This window comes from Magnolia sinica, chromosome 9 (assembly GCF_029962835.1).
Source record: "Magnolia sinica isolate HGM2019 chromosome 9, MsV1, whole genome shotgun sequence".
NCBI lineage: Eukaryota > Viridiplantae > Streptophyta > Magnoliopsida > Magnoliales > Magnoliaceae > Magnolia > Magnolia sinica.
This window is the reverse complement of record NC_080581.1, coordinates 12,373,211-12,393,473: the sequence shown is the minus strand read 5'-3', so window position 1 is coordinate 12,393,473 and position 20,263 is coordinate 12,373,211. Positions and strand designations below refer to the sequence as shown.

General features: G+C 39.4%; 1 protein-coding gene across 2 annotated transcripts; it reads right to left on the bottom strand.

Moving 5' to 3' along the window:
- Positions 1 to 190: 190 nt before the first annotated feature.
- LOC131256916 (uncharacterized) lies at positions 191 to 12,256 on the bottom strand. Of its 2 annotated transcripts, XM_058258018.1 has the most exons (6): positions 11,953 to 12,255; positions 8,743 to 9,027; positions 6,771 to 6,944; positions 6,577 to 6,683; positions 3,970 to 4,304; positions 191 to 1,118 (listed from the first exon to the last, which is right to left on the bottom strand). In XM_058258018.1, exons 1-6 carry the CDS (start codon positions 12,094 to 12,096, stop codon positions 556 to 558), a joined length of 1,608 nt encoding a protein of 535 aa, XP_058114001.1. In that variant the 5' UTR covers positions 12,097 to 12,255; the 3' UTR covers positions 191 to 555. The 2 variants fall into 2 exon arrangements, with proteins under 2 accessions (XP_058114001.1, XP_058114002.1); XM_058258019.1 differs by lacking the exon at positions 8,743 to 9,027 and having other exon boundaries at positions 11,953 to 12,256.
- Between the last annotated feature and the right edge of the window lie 8,007 nt (positions 12,257 to 20,263).

The window sequence follows — 20,263 nt, the reverse complement described above, 5'->3', positions numbered from 1 at the left end:
CCCAAGAGATGTGAACATGGCTGATGAAGCGCTACATAGATCACGGCAGGCGGCCCCATGGTTTGAATTGTGCACCGATGTCACAATGAGCCCCACAAAAGCTCAACCATATGGGAATAAGAATATAAGTGATCATGTGCATGTATGGGTAATGATGATCTTGATCACCAAACCATGTGCCAGACGTGTCTAAGCCATCCAACTTAGCTTAGGATTATATACTCCATCCATACAAAACAACTAGGATTATATACTTCATCCATACAAAGCAACATTAAATAAGAATATCCAAACCTCACATGAAACTGCCCAAATGTTCTAAGATGAGATTTCATCAGGACCCATCATCAACAAATTTCAGGATCCCAACGATTCTCTACTTCAACATCTCCCATTCACAGTGAGATACTGCAAAATGAAGACTTAAATCTTTTGACCCCAACTTCTATACAAGAAACCTACTCCATGAGGTTGCCATCTATGCTGGAAAATGAAGACTAAAAAACTTCCGTACAAGAAACCTACTCCCACACAAGGATGCCTTGACAGTGACCATTACCTAGCTTGGTTATCCCTGTCTTCTGCAATATTGAACAAGAACTGCGGCACTGATGCAATCCGAGGAAGATGAAGCAGCAGCTCCCCAACAGAATCTTTTCTTGAAATAGCTGGCAGTTGCTTACAGCCAGAGCCTTCGGATGCCAGAGTATCACCATGTGTCGAATTTGGCTGACCATTCATGGAATCTTCACCTCCCAACCCACCTTCATTTCTTGGTTTTTGGATGGTGGCAGGGTCTTTTTGGAGCAGACAGCAGAGGGAGTTGACCCTTGACATGAGGGACTGCTCGTCGGATGCAGACGTGCCCTGGGAATCACTGAGCAGGTATTGTGTTATCTCATCCAGCATCTCTCTGCTTTGAGAGCGAGCTTGGCTGGATAAGAGCGGATTTGCGGAATTCATCTGCTCAGAAATGCAGTTGCCAATGTGGTTCACCAAATCACTCATAGACATGGACGGGTGGAGCCCATGAAATTTTAACTGGTCCCATTGGTTGGGTTCCTTATGCTCTTCATTTTCACTGCTCCCGTTATCTTCGGTGGCCTGACTATCCATCACTGAAATAGGGAACCTATGTTAGAAACCAAGTAAAGATTGCAAGAAAGGACAGCTACCACAAAGGCAATTCAATTTTATTTTATTTTTAAAAAAAAAGCCAAAGCAGTTTGAATCTGTGAAAATATAGAAATTAGTGACATCTCAAAATGCAGCAAGTGGTATCATTTTATGAACAAAACAAAGCAATCAACTTATTGATTAAATTCTAAGAAATGTGAAGATCTCAAATATGTAGTCTTTTTAGCTTTGGAAATGTATTTGATAATGGTGTAACGAACACTCTTTAGTAAGAGGGTTGTCTGCCAGGAGGGCTCAGCTGGGCCCCCTGAAGTAAACCAATCAGCCCTAATCGATTCTTTTATTTTTATTGTAAGGTAACAAATTGGCCCTAATTGAACACAAATGAAGCTTGATTTGGTGGATGAGGCCCCGTTAAAAATAAATACAACAAAAAGAAGATAGAAAATGAAAAAATAAAAAATAAAAAAAAAGGATGATTTACCCTTTTTTCAATACTCCCAAAATGGTCCATACCACTTTGATTCATCGAGGAAATTGTGTTTGATCCCAAAAAAAAAGGCCTGGATCTAGTTTAAAATGAGTTTCTAAGCTTTCTTCGTAGTTGAAATTAAGAAAAGAGAGAATTGAAGAAAAAAATGTTCAAAATGGAACTTTTATGGTTGTATTGGCCATATAACAGCACCGAGACGGGGCATATTCGCTGATACAGGCGGATACAACCTATTTTTTTCATAATGGACCGACTCACCCCATACCAAGTAAAGGGGGTGACAATTTTCCTTTATGCATCGGCGGATATGTAACCATTTTTTAATACCATGGTTGAAACATGCCCTGTCTACTATTGTGCTATGGGCTAGAACCCATCAATATAATGATAGAAGAGCGTATAATATAGAAATGAATCTATAATACCAAAATACCCTAAATCCAATATACCAAATTATGTTTTTGGTATTTGCTCGAGTACCAATAACAAATTATTTAGGGGCTGTTTGGGGTGAGGGATTGGGGGCAAGGATCTGTGAAATTCACAGATTTCAAATTTCCCCTGGGATTTGCTAGATCCATGGATTTCCCAATCCACACCTCTATAAATCCATGTATTTGGGGCAAATTCAAGTCCTAAAAAAACACTAAACACTTGTCAAATCCTCAAAATGAGAGACATTTTAAAGCAAAAATAAAATAAAAATAAAAATCCTTTGCAATAAATAATTACCTTGCAACAAATGCTCCCCAAATCCATAGATTTGTACTTGAATTGCCACTGAGTGTGGACTTTCAAATTTGCTAAATACGAATCCAATGCAAATCCATGAATTTGACAAGTTCATGGATTTACTATATTCCCATTTCTCATTTCCTTGATCCCAAACAGGGCCTTGGGGTAGGTCGGGTGATGCAGCTTGAATGTTGACACATGGCTGACTTATCACCAACAAATGGCTGCAGGTTACATACAACCCATTTTTTACAAGCATTTACATACATCTTCAGGGGGGGGCATAGAGAAAATGGGCCGTACCACACTTTGGTTGTAGGTGAGTCGGATGGTCTGCTAACCATGCCAGTTTCCAACATATGTGAGCATAAGTGGTCCAAACAGTTCATCAGTGAGCCCCATGGTGGATGAACTCTAGTGCTAAAATTGCTGATCGAGCAAGCTAACCTTCTGTCCAGTCTATGGATTTTCACATCAAATGAGAACTGTTTGACATGTTGGTTTTAACTAATTGTTGACACACTGCCAATTGGATGGTTAGGAACATCCTTCTTTTTAAAAGTATAGTTAGGAACATTCTTCTGTTATGATTTTCACATTGACAATCTGTGGAGGGGACCACAAGATGAATGGCCCTGACCACTGAAGGTGGGCTTTGTGCATGTAGGGTGTTGTACAATGGTGTGGAAGTACAGGTATGAGGTAATTTTGGGCCCTTCCAGGTCACCTTCCCAATTCCCAAATCCATCAAGGATCGGGAGCATTTTGACAAGCATCAGTACGAGGTATTGTTAGAAGAAGCTCTGGATTGGATGATAAGTGTAAATTTAGTGTATGGATTTTATTTTATTTTATTTTTAAAAAAAAAAAAGACATTCTGTTCATAGAAAAACAACAACAGTTCTTGGAACAATATCATTGTTTTCCTTGGAAGGTGATACCATTGGTTGATGCCAGATTTTCCTAAGCACAGTTCAAGTTTTCAATGAATCCATTCTCTTTTTTACTTGACAAGATGGTATGAAATATTTGGTATTAAATGTGCACATCCAAACGTTTTGAAGCAGAGTAATAAACATAGTGATAAATCTCATTCTCGGCAATTTCTCAGCCTGGAAATTTTGAGGATTTTCAGAATATTATTGGGAAATTCTCACCAAAAAATAAAATAATTTTAAAATATTTATTGTAAATTAATAAATAAATTTAAATTTTAAGTAGATACATACAACAAATTCCTTAAGGTACTTACTATAGGAGTTAATATCATGATAAAATGCAATATTTGAAAATATGCCAGAAAAAAAAAAGAAGAAGATTTCGTGATGATATGGTTTAGTGTAATTTTTCACAATATTATCATGAGATCCTCAAAATCTTGCCAATACAAGTCACACTAATTCTCAACATGTTTCCCCCAAATGTGCTTTTGTCAGTCCCAATTGTAGTAGAGTAATGAATGGAAAGTTTAGAATATGCAGCATGACATGGTGTCCTATTCAGCACAGGGCTTGAGAAAGGGGAAGCATTATCACAAGTTTCTAGAGAATAATCCTCTGTCATACTCGCCATTAACTACTATGATGTGAAGTTCAAGAGCATACCTGAGCATGGAGAAGGCGATCCCATGGATGCCGCTTCGGATGCTCTACTGACAGGATGCCGCAGTTCGCTCCCAGAGGAAGATGATTGGGCAACACTTGGCGATGGTGACTCTCGGAAACTTGAGAAGGTGGATACATACTCGGTCTTCATATGATTGAGGATACAGGATTTGGCATCGCTTTGGTCCTCGAAGAAAGAGCCCCTTGCTTCAAAGTATGGGGAATCTAGCACTACCTCTGGTTGTTGGCTCAGCAGTTTAAGGCGAGGATCACATTGGATGAGCTTTTCAAAATGCTTGTTTAACGAGCCTTGCGGGCACTGTAGATAATGTCTCCTGAATGCACCAAATCAAGAATTCCATGATTCTGGGTCTGTGATGTGTTAAACCGAATGCTTAGCATCTTCTAAAAAATATACATGGCCCACAATAAGGGAACCGGGGGTTTCTAGAGCGAGCTAAATTATCCATGCTCAAATTGCTAACAATTTGCAGCAACCAAGGTTGACAGTACTATCTGAAACCGGTATGTACCATCTGATGCATGCTGGTTTTGTCCATAACCAATATGGCTGTATCAACCCGATGCCGAGCGATATGATCCAGCTGTGGTGGTGACTGATACGTCACTCCAAACCAATTTTCAATCCTCGGCAGTAAAAGTCGCACGTGTGTTTCAGACTAAAGTAGGCTTTGTTTACATGTATTGTTTAATTTAAATGGACCAGGAAAAGCAACTACAAACTTCCCAAACATTAAACACAAGCATATTTGCAAGAAGCATATATATGAAAGCAAAAATAAAAATAAAAAAGTATTTTCCTTAATTTTTTGTGTAGAAGCATTCTGGTCATTTCCTACGCACTTGTTTCCCCTTTCATTGTTTTACCCTCACAAACAGTGTTTCACTGGGGGGTTATTGTAAATCACTTATTGTTAACCATGTCTCCAAACAAGGGAAACTCCTCACTATTCGTGATTCCTCCTATCATACTGCTCTCACCTATGATACCCACAGGCAACTACTGATTTGGGAACAGAGATAGGACTCTGCACTACGAGAGTAATGCGACTCCCCAAGGATAAATATTATAGCTTCCAAATATAATTGTGACATTGGCGGATGGTGCACTAAGAGAACTTCCTATTATAGAGCTTCAGCGATTTAGAAAGGGGTCCTTTCCGTTAAGTCAAGCTTTGATGAAGGGGATTGTTTCAGCCTTGGGGATGGAAGGAAGATTCAGTTTTGGGAAAACGAATGGGCAGGAGATACACCATTACAAAGCCTGTTTCCGAATGTTGTCTCTGTCTCGCAACATCATGGTTGCGGACTGTTTCTTATTGGATAGGTCTTTTGGAGTGTGGTCTCCTCCATGTTGCTTGCTTTTGTCTGACAAAGAGGTGATTGAATTGACCTTACTCCTTACTCATATTCACCTGTATCATCCAAGTAGTGGGGAGTTGGACCTTCTGTTTGGTAGATGGGTAATTCCAGGTGCTTTTCAGTTAAGGTCCTTCTACACAATGTTATACAATGAGGGGAATGGGGCATTTAAGAACATGAGATATGTGTGGCACTATGGTGCCCTTCCAAAGAATGCAGCTTTCTCTTGGCTTGTTGGTAGGGAAAGGGTGGTAACTGTGGATGGTATTAAAAAAAGAGGGATGATTTTACCCAATGTTTGTCTGCTTTGTGGAGCGGATGCAAAATTGATTAACCATCTTTTTCTTCACTGCCCATTTGCTTCTAAGCTGTGGAGTGGCCTCCTATCTCCTATTAATATCTCTTGGATCATGTCATGTTCAGTGGGTAATTTTTTGGTGGCTTGGCAAGGAGGGGAGGTTGGCAAGGAGATAAAGGCTTCATGGAGGTTATGCTTGCTGGCTGGTCTTTGGGCGATTTGGAAGAAAGAAATGGGAGATGTTTTTGTAATGTTTCTCATGATGTAGAGTAGGTGATGAGGAGAGCTTGGGTCTTTGCCTAAAAATAGGGTTTGTGTATGGGTTAGGTGAATTCATCCTCGTTGTCTTTGTGATGTGGTGGGGTGTCTTGCTCGTATTGTTTTTCTTTGCTCCCTTTTTGGTGCTTGTTTATAATAAAAAATTTGTTACCTCTCAAAAAAAAAAGGAGGAAAGAAAGAAAAAGAAAGAAAGAAAAGAAAAGAAAACCATTTTTTGAATGGTACAAACAAACAATTGAAATCTTTTGAATGGTACAAACATGCACATACATTATGACACGAATGAAAATGAAATCGTCGGAGTTTCAAAATTAAGTAACACAATACAATAAGGTTTAGTTAAAACATTTCTGACAAGTATCCTACAATATCATTACAAGTAGCAGCATCGTGCCATGTCAGACACAACACGTTGAGCAAATACAAGCATCTGTGTATCATAGCATTATCATCAATATCGCTCATATCAATGACAATTGGATTGTAGTAACTCACAATGTACTTCAGATATTACTGCCATGGATAAGCATGCATTCAGTTATGCTAAAGCACATATTCTGAAAAATGCATGACAACATCTAATAACATCACCAATCTGCAGCTTATAAACAGATAAAATTTTGACCAGCATGACTGGAATATATTACCTGTGCATACTTGTTTGTCCACCAGTAAAATCTGAAGTTGCCTGCCATAAGGTATGCTTCCTAGGTTGCGGATTCGTCTCCCTGAAGAAGAGAGGTGGCCTAGCCAACTAAACAGAATAAACACACCATTGTCAGAACAAATCCAAAACAACGAAGTACAACAATCCTTCGTAGGCAAGGCATCTTCAACATACCACTACATCCAAGGTACCAGGTCCACTCTCAGGGCAGGTTGCCTTCAGAGCTGTAATATCTGACCATTGGATTTCCATCTTGTTCTTGAGACCACCCTCGAGAACTTCCCACACAAGCTTATGCTTCGCAAAATAGCACTTTGCCACTAAATCACCTTCATATCTTGACACGCACTGTGGATGGTAAAGAGTTTCAATTAGCAGCAATATGTCGTGTAACTATAATTGCATTCCAATGAACTAGACAATAACTTCCTATAACGAAGAAAATTAAAAGAGTTCTTTTTATAAAGCCCCCTCCCTTTTTGTTATACAACAAATAAATTTAAAAAAAAAAAAAAAAAAAAAAAAACCCTGAATTTACCTTATTTCTAAATAACCACTTACCTTTTTTTAATTGGCAAAGGATTTATTAAAAGAAGCAAAATGACATCTACAAAGAGCTCAAAGCAGAAGAAAAGGGGCCAGCCAACTGCCAGCCAAAGACTAAAAAATTACAGAGGAAAGAAGGCCAGCAAATTCCACCCATGGGCAAACAAGCAGTTTGACTAGACAGGCTCTCCAACAACCCAGAAAATAACCACCTACCATTTCCAAAATTGTAAAAAATTAAATTAAATTTTTTTTGTTTTTAAAAAAAAAAAAGGGAAAAAACCCCTTCATTAGGTTTTTAATTAGCCCTAAATGGGTTGGATGCAAGGAGTTTAATCTTACCCCTTTAAAACAAAAGGTTTGATAATTCCACATATGTGGGATCCATACAAGTGATCTAGACCATCAAGTTAACAGCCCCATCGTGGATAAGCCATGGGCACTCCTATCCACATTGAACTTTTAAAAAAGAAAAAAGAAAAAAAGAGCTAAAGTTTGGAAGGCTGGATCCACTATGGAATATACAAACTACAAGTGGGGCTCACCAGATAAAGTGGGGCCATTTAGATGATTGATCAGATCTCACACACACCCATTGGATCAACTAAAAAAGGAGAAATGGTAATTTTGAAATGGTTAACAACTCATGCACAGTGTAAGGCATTTTGAATAATTGAAGAGGCAAAATGGTCAATTAGTCACAAAAAAAAAAAAAAAACCGTCTACACATTGTAACATATCCATTGATGGAATTTAAGCACATGGGTGTGATTGCATAAATACACAAAAGTTTGAGGGTTATTTGCAAATACGGTCACTACACACACACACACACACACACACACACACAGAGGAGGTCTTCAAGTCCAACTGGTTGGACCACAAGTTACAGTCCACCTAGTAGATAACTTCCAACGTAGTAAGTGCATGAGACATCCAATCCTTCCAATAGGTTGGCCCACCATCGAAAATAATGTCTGGCCATTGATAAATAACAAAATACAAGTTTGGTCCACTTGATGAATAGATGTGGCTGATTTTTGCACAAGGTGATCCTCATGACGAGGCAACATATTGGACGGGTGGATGTTGCAGAAACATGAAAGGTTGCAAGTTATACACTGGTGGACCGTAGCTTATAGTCCAACCAGTTGGACTTGAGACCTTCTCACACTCGCACAGCAAAGAGGGAGGTGGTTTTGTACAAAAAAAAAGAAGAAGAAAAAAAAAAACTCACATTAGAAACACAGAGCATAAGTTTTTAGATGTTCCCGTGTTTGGTAGCTTTCAGGATGCACTCTACCCAAACCAAGATTTTAAGGACTTATCACACTTGAGATCCAGGGCTAGAAAAAGTTGAGGACCAGAAAGCTTTATCTGACTTCTGCAGCACTCCAATGCATATTTGGATTGGTTCTGCCAAAAAAAATATGCAACCAATCCAAATTTTTTGTACAGTGGAACAGGCCCCAACAAAACAATGAGAAACGCGTGTTGGAAGTAACGACAAGCAGAGACTGAAATCTTTAATAGTGCATTAACAATGCCGACCATAATTTTCCCATGATTCATACCATCAACTCAAAACCTAAGCATTTACCTCCCAAGTGCCTATTCTTAGAAGTGAAGCAGGAAAGTTCGAAGCCTTCAGCTTTTCAGTAGTACCCGAAACACTGTTGCACTTAGCATCTTTTATTTTTCCCACTTCAAGATTTTCACCACTTGCCGCTCCTAATGTAGCGGCATTCACTTGAGAGAGCCTCATCTGAATCAAATCCAACAATGACGGACTCTTCCTCAGCCGCAAACCCAATGGACTAGGTTCATTGAGTGGGTTGTATTGCGCAGGATGAGTTGTTGTATTGCTATCACCGGTGCTCCACTGCTGTAGTACACAAAACTCATGAAAAATAAGAAACCAAGTAAACGGCAGCAGCATAACAAGTTCCTAACAAACCAAGTAAACGGCAGCAGCATTGTAAGTTCCTAATCCCTGCATCTGTTACGGTTCTCTTCAAAGAACTCAATCACGTGTCGAGGAATATTGGGTCTGACAAAATCCCACCTTCGTCACGATATAAAGATTTTCTAGAAGCAATTTCTATTCAACAAACAGAGAAATTGTTTTAATATCATCCCAAACGCGATGACGTGGGATTGATTTGTAATCTTTGCTGTGGTGAATGATGATGTGGCCAAATGCTATGTCATACAATGAGTCAAACAGACTCTCGGCCATGCTAACTCTTGCGACTATCAATTACTATAACATCCAACTGTAACCCCATAGTCGATGTTATATAGCAAAATGGCACTAAGGGCTTGGATGCACTATCAAATTGAATTGCGCTTATTAATCTAATAAAGATCAAATGACCAAACAGCAGTTTCCTTGCTTTTAAAGTTCAACCTGGTAGGATTGCAACTGCAATTGTTGGGCTCTTCACAAAACGTAATCACAATTTGGTCACTTCTCTGTGTGTGTGTGTGTTTTTTTTCTTTTTTTTTTTTGCAATTCAGTTCACTTGTACATCCACACGCAAATGCTTGTCAGATGTTAATCATCATAACATAGGATATAATCTGCATTTAAAGTGGCTTCATCCATTTTTGTGTTTCTACTTTTTTTTCTTAAGAGAAATGATCAAACACAATGTTGTATGCTAAATTTAGCATAAAATGTTTAAATTCCTCCAACATGTCATTTGTGTGTAACACATCCAATCCATTCAAGGACCAAAAGGAGCACCATCATAAATGTTACCATGGGCAAAAACCATGTGTTCCGTTCATCAGGTGCCCTACAATGTTGAAATCAATGTACAAACGATGGTTGGGCTCATCTTCGCATGTGACGCATCTTATGATTAAATTCACTCTAGGCAATCCCCATGGTAACTCATTAACTGTAATCAAGTTTTGATTGTAATCAACCTATGTAATAGTCTATTGCATTCTGCCTGTGGGATTTCTATGCTCTCATTGCCAGTTCCCGGCCTAGATAAAGGAAAGGAGCAAGTTGCATCAGGTTTGCAGCACATGTCAAGCTTATGCCAAAACTTCCAACATCAATCCAAACAATATGACATTCCAAACTCATGCTAGGGCATTGTCTAACTGAAGTTATAACCCTTGATAGTGGAATGGTGGAAAAGGATTAGTGTAACTGACCCAATTGTTGGGAACTTGGGATAAGGCTTAGATGATTATGATGATTTGAGGCAATCATCATGGTATTGTCCACCTTTTCCCAAATTAGCTGTTCAATTTAAGTGACACATCAGTGGAAAAATAAAAATGTTGTGTTAACCAAATTGTATGGTCCACCCATTACAACCGCCACTAACCATTATAACAATAACACCACTAAACTGTCACATTTGCATGACCGCCAACATTAAAATAGATGCAAACTTTCTCAGGGCATGCAACCAGAACATTGTCTAATTTTCCACAGATGCAAAAACCCAATGTGGAGGGTCCACCATGGTTGTCAACATAACAAACAACGTAACGCAACCTATATAAATGGGCTACACTTGTATGTTAGTTTTGCACCATGTAAAACATGGTAGTGACCCATTGTGAATTGATGAACAGCTATCAAGACCATCCAAATTGTGGGTTCCATTGAGGAGTGGGCATATCTCCAACATAAATTGATCAAGCAATCGAACATTATTCAAAGCCAAACCCATTGAAATACCCCTTTATCAAAGAAAAAATATGCTATGGACCTCACCTTTTTAGTGGATTATCCTGAAGCATGGGTTAATATTTATTCCATTTCGTTGGTAATAATTGAACAATTCTGTTCTTCGAAACAAAGAGAAGTGGATCTATTCTATACCCAATAATTACCAATATGAATGGGGGTTGGTCCCATTTTTTGTGAGTGAATGCATAGATACTTGTTCATCATTCAAATCCCCCATTCGTAAGAAATTTTCTTTATTCATTCTATCTTCCTCCATGAACTTTCAAGTCTATGGATAAAATACGATTATTGGCAATATTATGAAGACAATAAACCCACCATCCAATTAGTGGTAACAAATGGACGGTTGAAAGTAAAATAGAGAGTGGGCCACATTCAAAGAGAAAACTAGATGGATAATGTTATCTTATCGGTGCAATTTTTCGGTTATGCTCCATCAACAGTTGGGTCAGCAGTTTGTATAGAATGAATTGCTATACAAGTATGTCATTTGCACATTGGAAGGGTCCCCACCATTTTTAAGTGGTGCAAACTAGGACGGCCGCCCAACCCATATTTGGACCAGGCTTGGGCCCTAGTCATTTTAGCCAACCCGAGCAGCCCGACCAGACCCAAATTCAGATGTACATGTGACCAATCCTACAAATATGCCATTCCAATTCTTGATTAGGCAACCCATGCATCTTGAATGCAGACAGTTAGTTTCCTTCCTCTAAGTGTCTATTTCTTTCTGCATTCCAATTCTTGATTAGGCAACCCGTGCATCTTGAATGCAGACAGTTAGTTTCCTTCCTCTAAGTGTCTATTTCTTTCTGCATGTGTGGTCCACTTGATCACCGGACAGAGAAGGAACATTCAAGTCAGAAATAGGGATTTTTATTAATTATCAGGCCAGGGCGGGTTAGGCCCAGACTGACCCGAACCCAATCCGTCACCACCCGCAGGTTCGAAACTAGCACAAGAATCTAGCAACTACCTCAAACCAACACAAGAACTGCAGCTTCCAAACCCGACCCCATTCCGAAACCGAAGAAATCCACAGCAAGAATCAGAAACTAGAAAAGCGCTGAGGTAAGCGAAAGAGAACCGAACCTGATGAAAAGGCACGGAGAACTTGGACCGTTTATTGAGTGGGCCGTGCTCCTCATCCAACGGATCCTCGATCTCCAACTTCACCGGAAGCTTCCGAGACTCGGATACCGGCCCGATGTTGCCGGAATTTACCAGCTGAACCATCAAAATCGCACCAGCAACGAAGAAATCAGCGATACGGAGAGAAATAGAGAGATGGGGCTGAAACCCTAGATAGAAACCCTAACCCTAATAGAGCAATCTGTCGCTGCTGCAGCAAAAGCCCCTTCCAGTAGTTTTTCTGTAAAACCCTCTTTCGCTCTTCCATGGCGATTTTATAGGAGGAAGATGAAAAGAAAGAGGCCGAAATGGCAACTATTCAGTAGTCCGACAGACTATTGAAGTAGTGTACTCCTCGATGATGAGGCCCACTCTGATCAAAGCAATTTTAATAGATTGATTTGAATCTCACCGTCCATATAGATTCTACTGTCTGTATGTCGCCTTCGAGTAGTTGATCGATCAATCTATTCTGCTGAATTTCATTTCGATCGTCCATTTGAAGGCAGCATCCATGTAGATGGAACCAGCCGTGTTGATTTCCAATACGGGCCATTCGTGGAAAGAAACCAGTGGATGGAGGGTCTGGATTCGCTGCATTAATAAGGCATGGACCGGTATCATAGATCGTACCACCATGTGGGACTATAGTACTATAATACACGTCAGAGTACATGTGTGGTGAGCTCGTCGCACGTGACACTAGAAACGTCGGCGGATTTTGTAAGGATATGGATTAAAACAAAAATTAATTTACTAAAATGCCCCTATTGAAGATGACTTTTTGGTAAGCCGCCACTTGGACTGACTCAGTCCAGCCAGTCGTTCTGTGGGGCCCACAGTGATTTATGGTTTCATCCACGCTGTCCATCCGTTTTTTCAGATCATTTTAAGGATATGAGAAAAAAGAGAGACAGATACAAGGTCCACGTGGACGACACAGTGAGGATTGAATTTCCACCGTTAAAATCTTCTTGAGAGCAATAGAAGTTTTGATCAAGCTGATGTTTTTTGTTTTCCCTTCATCCATGTCTATGTGACCTTATTAACAGGTTGGATATATTGGATTGTAAATAAAAATCACGGTGGGCTCTAGGAAGGTTTCAACGGTAAGGGTCATTATCACTTCTGCTTCCTGTGGTGTGGTCCGTTTGATCCTTTTAATATATCATTTTTTGTATCAAATTTTAAAATGATCTGAAAAAATGGTTGGACGGCTTGGATTAAATCTATACATAACAATTCGCCCCACAGATCCCCTTCGTGGACCGAGTCTGTTCTAGCAGGGACTGGACGCAATCGGTTCCGTCTATTATAAGATTTTATATATTAATAACTCGTGGATTTTATATTTGCATTCAGGCACCTAACTAAATAAAATTCTTCATTTCAATTTCATCTTAAATTACAAAAAAGCCCCTCTACACCCTATGGACGATCCACAAAAAACCGGCTTCTGTTCATGAATAAATGGGCACAAAATGATCACATTATAAAAAATGCATATACTTTCAAAGTAAATGGTAGGACCCACTATGATAAAACTTATTCTAAATTAATAATCAAGCATATCATTTAAGATTGTACTCTACATACATGGCATATATGCATGATATCATTATTCTTTCATCAATTGTATTGTATTGTGAGCTGGCCATACTTTTTTTATTTTTGGTTAGTACACCCCACTGTCAGTTCACACTTCACTGTTATCTATACTAAGACCTCAGTGTTGAAACGAGGTATCTTTCACTGAGCGGGCCATACATCAAAAGCCACGTCAATCAAATGATCCTAACCACGAACTGAAATACTCTTACATGAATACCATTGGTTGGATACTCCTTTTACTATTTGTCAGTAGACCTCAACGGTTATCTGATCAATAGGTATGGCTAAGTAAATGAAAGGTTTAGATCTCACTCATGTGCATTATGTATAGAAATATGTGTTTGATGACTAAAATAAGAATATAGTTTCTTGGCTGTTGCAAACCTAAGTGATGATGTGGCTCAATCACATTGCAACGAGCATAAATCCGCTGCTTGTGGCAAGCATAGATATGGACTCGCGAAATAAATATTATAGCAATTGAATCACATATCTCATTTTTGCATCATAGATGCCAACATGGCAAATGTACTTTAAATATGAGATCCATGTTCATTAGTTGTAGTCCACCATGAATATGACCTAGCAACAAAATAATTAGGCCAGATGTATATATTAAATATAGTTGGTTAGTCAATTTCTAACAACTGTTTTATACATGCGACGCATTTAATGATTAGACAAGCCTAATTATTGGGCTAAAGAGTTTAGATGAGCTTGATGAATAGCTTGTATATCCATGCCATTTTCTAATAATGCACTGTGCTTTTTTTTTCTTTTTTTTTCAAATACACAAACTCACACACCGGAGTGAGATTTCACCACCTATAGATACACGAACCCTTGACCGGGTGTTGAAACTCCTGGGAGTCTACCACCAAGGAAGAGTAAGGAGAGAGACATAATGGCTCCTCATTTGCCATGGATATATGGTCCACCTGATGACAAAAGCTACCATGTTTTTTAAAAAAATAAATAAATTACCGCGGAAGATACTTGACAGGGCCCACTAGTGACAGGCTCGGATCCACCTAGTATATCTAAAGCAATCACATGGTGGATGTATGTACGCAATCCAGTCCGTCAGATTTACAGCTCACAACATGTATTTTTTTCATACCCATGATGCACATCAAATGAAACGGATTGAATGGCATATATAAACACCATGGTGGGCCCTACATAGAAACAGATTGAATGCCATATATAAACACCATGGTGGGCCCTACATAGAAGCGGATTGAATGCCATATATAAACACCATGGTGGGTCCTACATAAAACTAATTGTGGACATCCCATCTCAACTTTTTTCCTAAGGTGAGGCTTACCCAAGATCTAAATGGTCATGATTTTTTGAGATTCGCATCTGGACTGTGGAGTAAAATGATATTGAATTATATTAGATGGAATTAACTTTGTTATTGCACAATGATTGCATGTTTGGAAATTCCATGATATTTTAGCCATACAATCTTATGTATGGGATAAAATTCTTACTACGTGAAAACACTGGATTAAAAAAATAATTCTTGTTTGATGGAAGATGAAATTGTAGTCAACGGACCAAATTCACAACGTATGCCGTTCACTTGTACAAATATATGACTAGAATGTCACTTATAAACGGTGTATATGAATGGACATTAAACGCATGCATCAATGTGGAGGCTGCATGTGTAGTGGATTTTAAATTCCACGAAACTCCTCTATGTGACCAAATGCAATTCCAAAGAATTTGCACAAGACCAAATACAATTCTATCCCACCTAATCCGTTATGCCAAACACCCCCTAAGGTAAACATGAGCCAACATACCTAATGGACATTGTGGACCTCATGAAAGTTCCACCTATGTAGTTCTCAGTTAGGTAGCATATGAGTTGTTTTATTAATTATAAAATAAAAGCATTTGTCTTATATGGAGGGTCATTTTCATCATTTATGTAAAATAATATTCTTAACCTAACAGAATTTAGAGAAAAAACAAGTGAAAGTTACCGCCATGACATATAGCTTAATTAATGAAGGAGTTAAATAAAAAGTTAATTTAAATAGGTACTGGCATGTAAATATCAAAATAGTGAGGTAGTATTATACCAAAAATCCTTTTTTGACCAGGGTGGGCGAAAAGTACAACTGCCACGATTGGAAAGGGTCGTCACGCGCGGAGGGGAAAACGTGTCGGAGATCTGGACCATTCATCAGGTAATACAAATTTCGAGAACATGGTTTGGAAATTTTTTTATAGTTTCGATATGCTGTCCAAGCACCTCGAACTTGTATGAAAAAAATGAGCGGTTAGAAAATATCCCAACAGTGTAAATTCCAAAGACGTGGCCCTTCTGATGATCAGAAGAATCCTATGTTTGTTAAAGATGATCTTGATGGTGGACCTATCATTTTCAATGGTGCGGATCTTCTGCAAAAGTGGCACCTATCATTTTCAATGGTGCGGATCTTCTACACAAGTGGCAACTGGCATGTTAGAGGGAGACGTGCAGCCTTTTGCACGCCTTTCCTTTTTCAACGACGGAGATGGGAAGCAGATTTCGTCCTGCCCCCGCCTGGATGGACGGGGTCCAAGCAGGGGCTCTGTGGGGTCCACCGTGAGGTATGGATTTTATCGACACCGTCTAAACACTCTTTCAGATCATTTAAAAGTATGAAGCCATAGAATATGTAGATCCAACTTTCAATTGGACCACACAATGGAGATTAAACGTCCACCGTTAAAAAAATATTGGGAGCCACGGAAGTTTTGATCGATACTATATTTGTGTTTTCCCTTAATCCAGATCTATATGGCCTTATGAAAATGTTGGATGGCAAATAACATCAAGGTGGGCCCTGGGAAGGTTTCAACGGTAGGCGTCATTAGTACCTTTACTTCCTGTGGTATGGTCTACTTGAGCCTCGGATCTGAATCAATTTTGGGATCATACTCTAAAATGACCTGAAAATATTGATGGACGGCTTGGATAAAATCCATACATCATGGTTTGCCCCCACAGAGCCCCTGTTTGGACCGAGTCTGTCCAGGTGGAAGCAGGATGCAATCCGATTCCTTCTTTTTCGGCCCGGGAAGATCATACGGTGAAGCCGGAAAACTGGAATATGGTAAATCTACGTGGCAGAATGATGAGAAAATCGGATCCGCCCATATGTGGGGCCCTACCATAGATTTTTATATCAGCAATTAAATGATCGTATCCATCTGATCTCTGTCTATTAAAGTAAGGGTGAAAAGCAAAATTAACGGTCAGATTTGCAGTTTAATTAAGTGGTTATAAGTAACGAATAGGATTGTTTCATGAGCTTTATTTTTAAAATGTAAGCCGTCCGTCCTTCTTATAATAAGTGGGTGGGCCCCATCGATAAATCACCCTGCCAGGTGTACCGTGGAGAGGTGGTTTAACATATTTCGGTGCTTCGTATTGTACCGAATCATCATCCGGGAAAGAAGGGCAATTTTGTCATTTAGCTAGAAAATGGATTTAGACACGTGGATACCAACACCAGCAGATTTATGTGGGGCCCAGTTCACGAACCTTCTCAATTTTGGACGGCTGACCGAACAGCTTTGCTGATTGTACACACGCGACCGTATGTCTCCACACGTGGGCGCATGTGTTGAATTTTGGCACGTGTGGCATCCGAACTTTCCATCAGGTGAGCTACACGGTCGAGATCTTTTCACAACTCAGGGGGTCAACAGTCTATCAAAACAATCAAGAGCTAGGAAAAGCTTGGCCGTCAATTTACTAACATCGTGGCCCACTTAAAGAGTGAAATTATCTGATTTTTTTCTACCAGGTAAAAGATCTGAGCATTATTCTCTACCTGATGGAAAGCTCAGATCTTCCACACGTGTTTCATATATACACGTGTGCCCGCGTGTAGAATGTACCGTCTTTACATGCGTGTGGAACTAGCAAACCTCTAGGTCGAACGCGACAAAAGGTTGGTTTGTGGTACACGACACGTGTCAAATCTCAAGAATATGAATTATACAATTGACACGTGTACGGTGAAGAATGTCGCGTGTTTTTTGGATAAGAGATGCTTTGTCGTATCTGTCAACTTATTTTGTCGGTTTCTTCGTTTTTCACACGTTTGGCAGATGGGTTTAGAAATTTGCGGAGATCTCACTCTAAGTGGCGATCCACACTGTTCATTTGGTGGGCGTACGGGAGATTGCCGACTACCAAAAAGTAATTTAAACCGGACATTGTTAGTGGCAGCTAAACTACTTGTGGGCCAGGTAGTTGACCGTGGCTCAAATTCGGCTCAGCTTAGGCTCGGTCTTTGAGCCTGATTGGCTAGTCAGTTTGGCCAGCAGCTTAGGCTAATTTGAGCCAAGTTCAACGTTAGATCGAATTTATATTACATCTTCTCAAATATATAAAGTACATTTTTTATATTTTATGGTATGTAAAATAATAACAGCAGTTTATATATATTTCATCAAATGCTTAATGGGCAATATCAAAACCAAGATACAATAGTATTTATTTCATATCTATACTTTCCTTGCCCCCAGTCAACACTTTACTGAATTATTTCATTAAACACTTCATGAGCAACATCAATATTAAAATAACCGAGTCACCAAATTAGTTCGTTTGAAGTCCGATTCAAGTTGAGTGGAGCACGGGCAAGCTCAAACTTGCTTTGAAATTTTTTCGAACCAAAAAAATCAGCTTGACTTGGTTCGAACTCAGTTTCGAACTGAGTGAAATTGTCCGAGTCGAGTCATATGAGCTAACCGAGCTAACTTGCTTCATGTACAGCTCTACTTCTAGCCGTTGGATACTAGCGTTTGGCCAGCACGTGTAGAGAGGGCATCCGACCACAAAGCATACTCTCCTGCGCGTGACCCATGTGGAGTTTTGGACGCGGCTTGCCTTCTGCCCGGGCCACAGGAGCTTCCTGTGGTCGGCAGCTATGTGAAGTGAAGAAACAGTTTATTTTTCTAGTATTTGTAGTGTAGAAGTAGCCTGCAGACATTTCTTTCAACCTAGTCACAATTGGAGTATAAACCTAGTGGACTAGTAATTGCAATTCAATTTGATAGTACATCCAAACGCACCTTCAAGGAAGGGTATTTTTACTGCTTTATTCTTCAATAATACTGGGTTTATTAACAAATGCCTTAATTTTTTAAAGTACCAAAATCTACCTTTTTTATTTTTCTCCAGAGGGGTGGAGTTGAGCATTATGGGGCCCATATGGTGCTTGCATGACATCCAATCATCCCAACAGGTGAACTCTACCATGATGATCAGATGAGCAAAAAATAAGACCGATCAAATCTTCAAGTGGGCCGCACCATAAAAGACAATGTACACCACCCAAGAATTTCCAAATTCGCGTATGATCCACATGATGTTGGATCAGCCTGATTCTTAGGTCATCTAGTCATCATGATCAGGCCTACCAGTTGGATGGGCTGGATATCATACACACATCACATGGACCCCACAAAGCTTGATTCCATCACTTTTCAGAAAAACAAAGTAGATGGTGGAAATTTGGTCATTTAAGCCCCTAAAAAGCATCTTCCATCAATTGAAAAAAAATCAAGTCATTCCTTGGCAAAATCGGAATTCTTTAGGAATTTTGCAATAAAAATCCCCAAACTACTAACAATCCAACTTGAGATGAGTAAAAGATGTGGATGATGCTTTATATGCAGACATGCTCTTCTCAAACCAGCTCTCATGGGAACTTCATGAGAACTTTCAACACGGGATGTGGGCACAAAATCCAGATGGTCCATTAGATGAGTCATCTCATGAAACCCTAGGGCTAACTTTTTGGCCTGATAAAAAAATCCGGTGCCTCTAATTGTGCCCGAGCGTGTTTAAGTGTGGTCTAAGTGTGTCTAAGTATATTGCACTTAGATGAGCTTAAACACACTTCTATTCCATACAAAGCTTTGTATTGGATCCGGACTCTTTTGACATAAGAAATTTACATTGCTAAGAACTTGCTTAGAGGTGTCCAATTTGGGATTGGTTGTTCTTGTTCTGCAAAATTCACCATAGGCCAATCCAAGATAGAGGTAGGGATGATATGTTTTGGGCGTGTTTGGTTCCGCTATCAAATCGGATTGCCATTATTGGCATGATGAAGTGGAAGTACTTTCCTCAGCATTTTATTGACGGTCTATATTCCAATTGCAATTAGATTACTTTCAAATTGGATTAGGAAGAAAACCCAACTGCAACAGGAAGGCCACTTCATTTCACATACTATGGATAATAACTACTTTTTGTCATTGTACCTTTTGATTGAACTGAATGTCAAAATTCATTCATATGTGCATCCAAACGCGGACTCGGGACCTGATAATCATTCTCAAGATTCCAGTCACCCCATTTCTGAAAAGAATCTTCTTGAACCTTCAACCAGATTGCTATCAGTCCTCTAAGCAAGATTTCATTTGTTCATCTGTGATCATACATCAGTATTTGAAGGTTGGTTTTCGATGTTCTGTTGATTTCGATCCAATAATTTAAGTGGCGGCTAAAGATCCAAAGTTCGATTAGTCATTGTTTGATCAGTCCCGACCAGATGTGTGATTACGAGAGTTGGATTTTGAAATAAAAACAATCACAATAATATTAAGAGAACAAGCTTTTTTACAACCGAAAAGC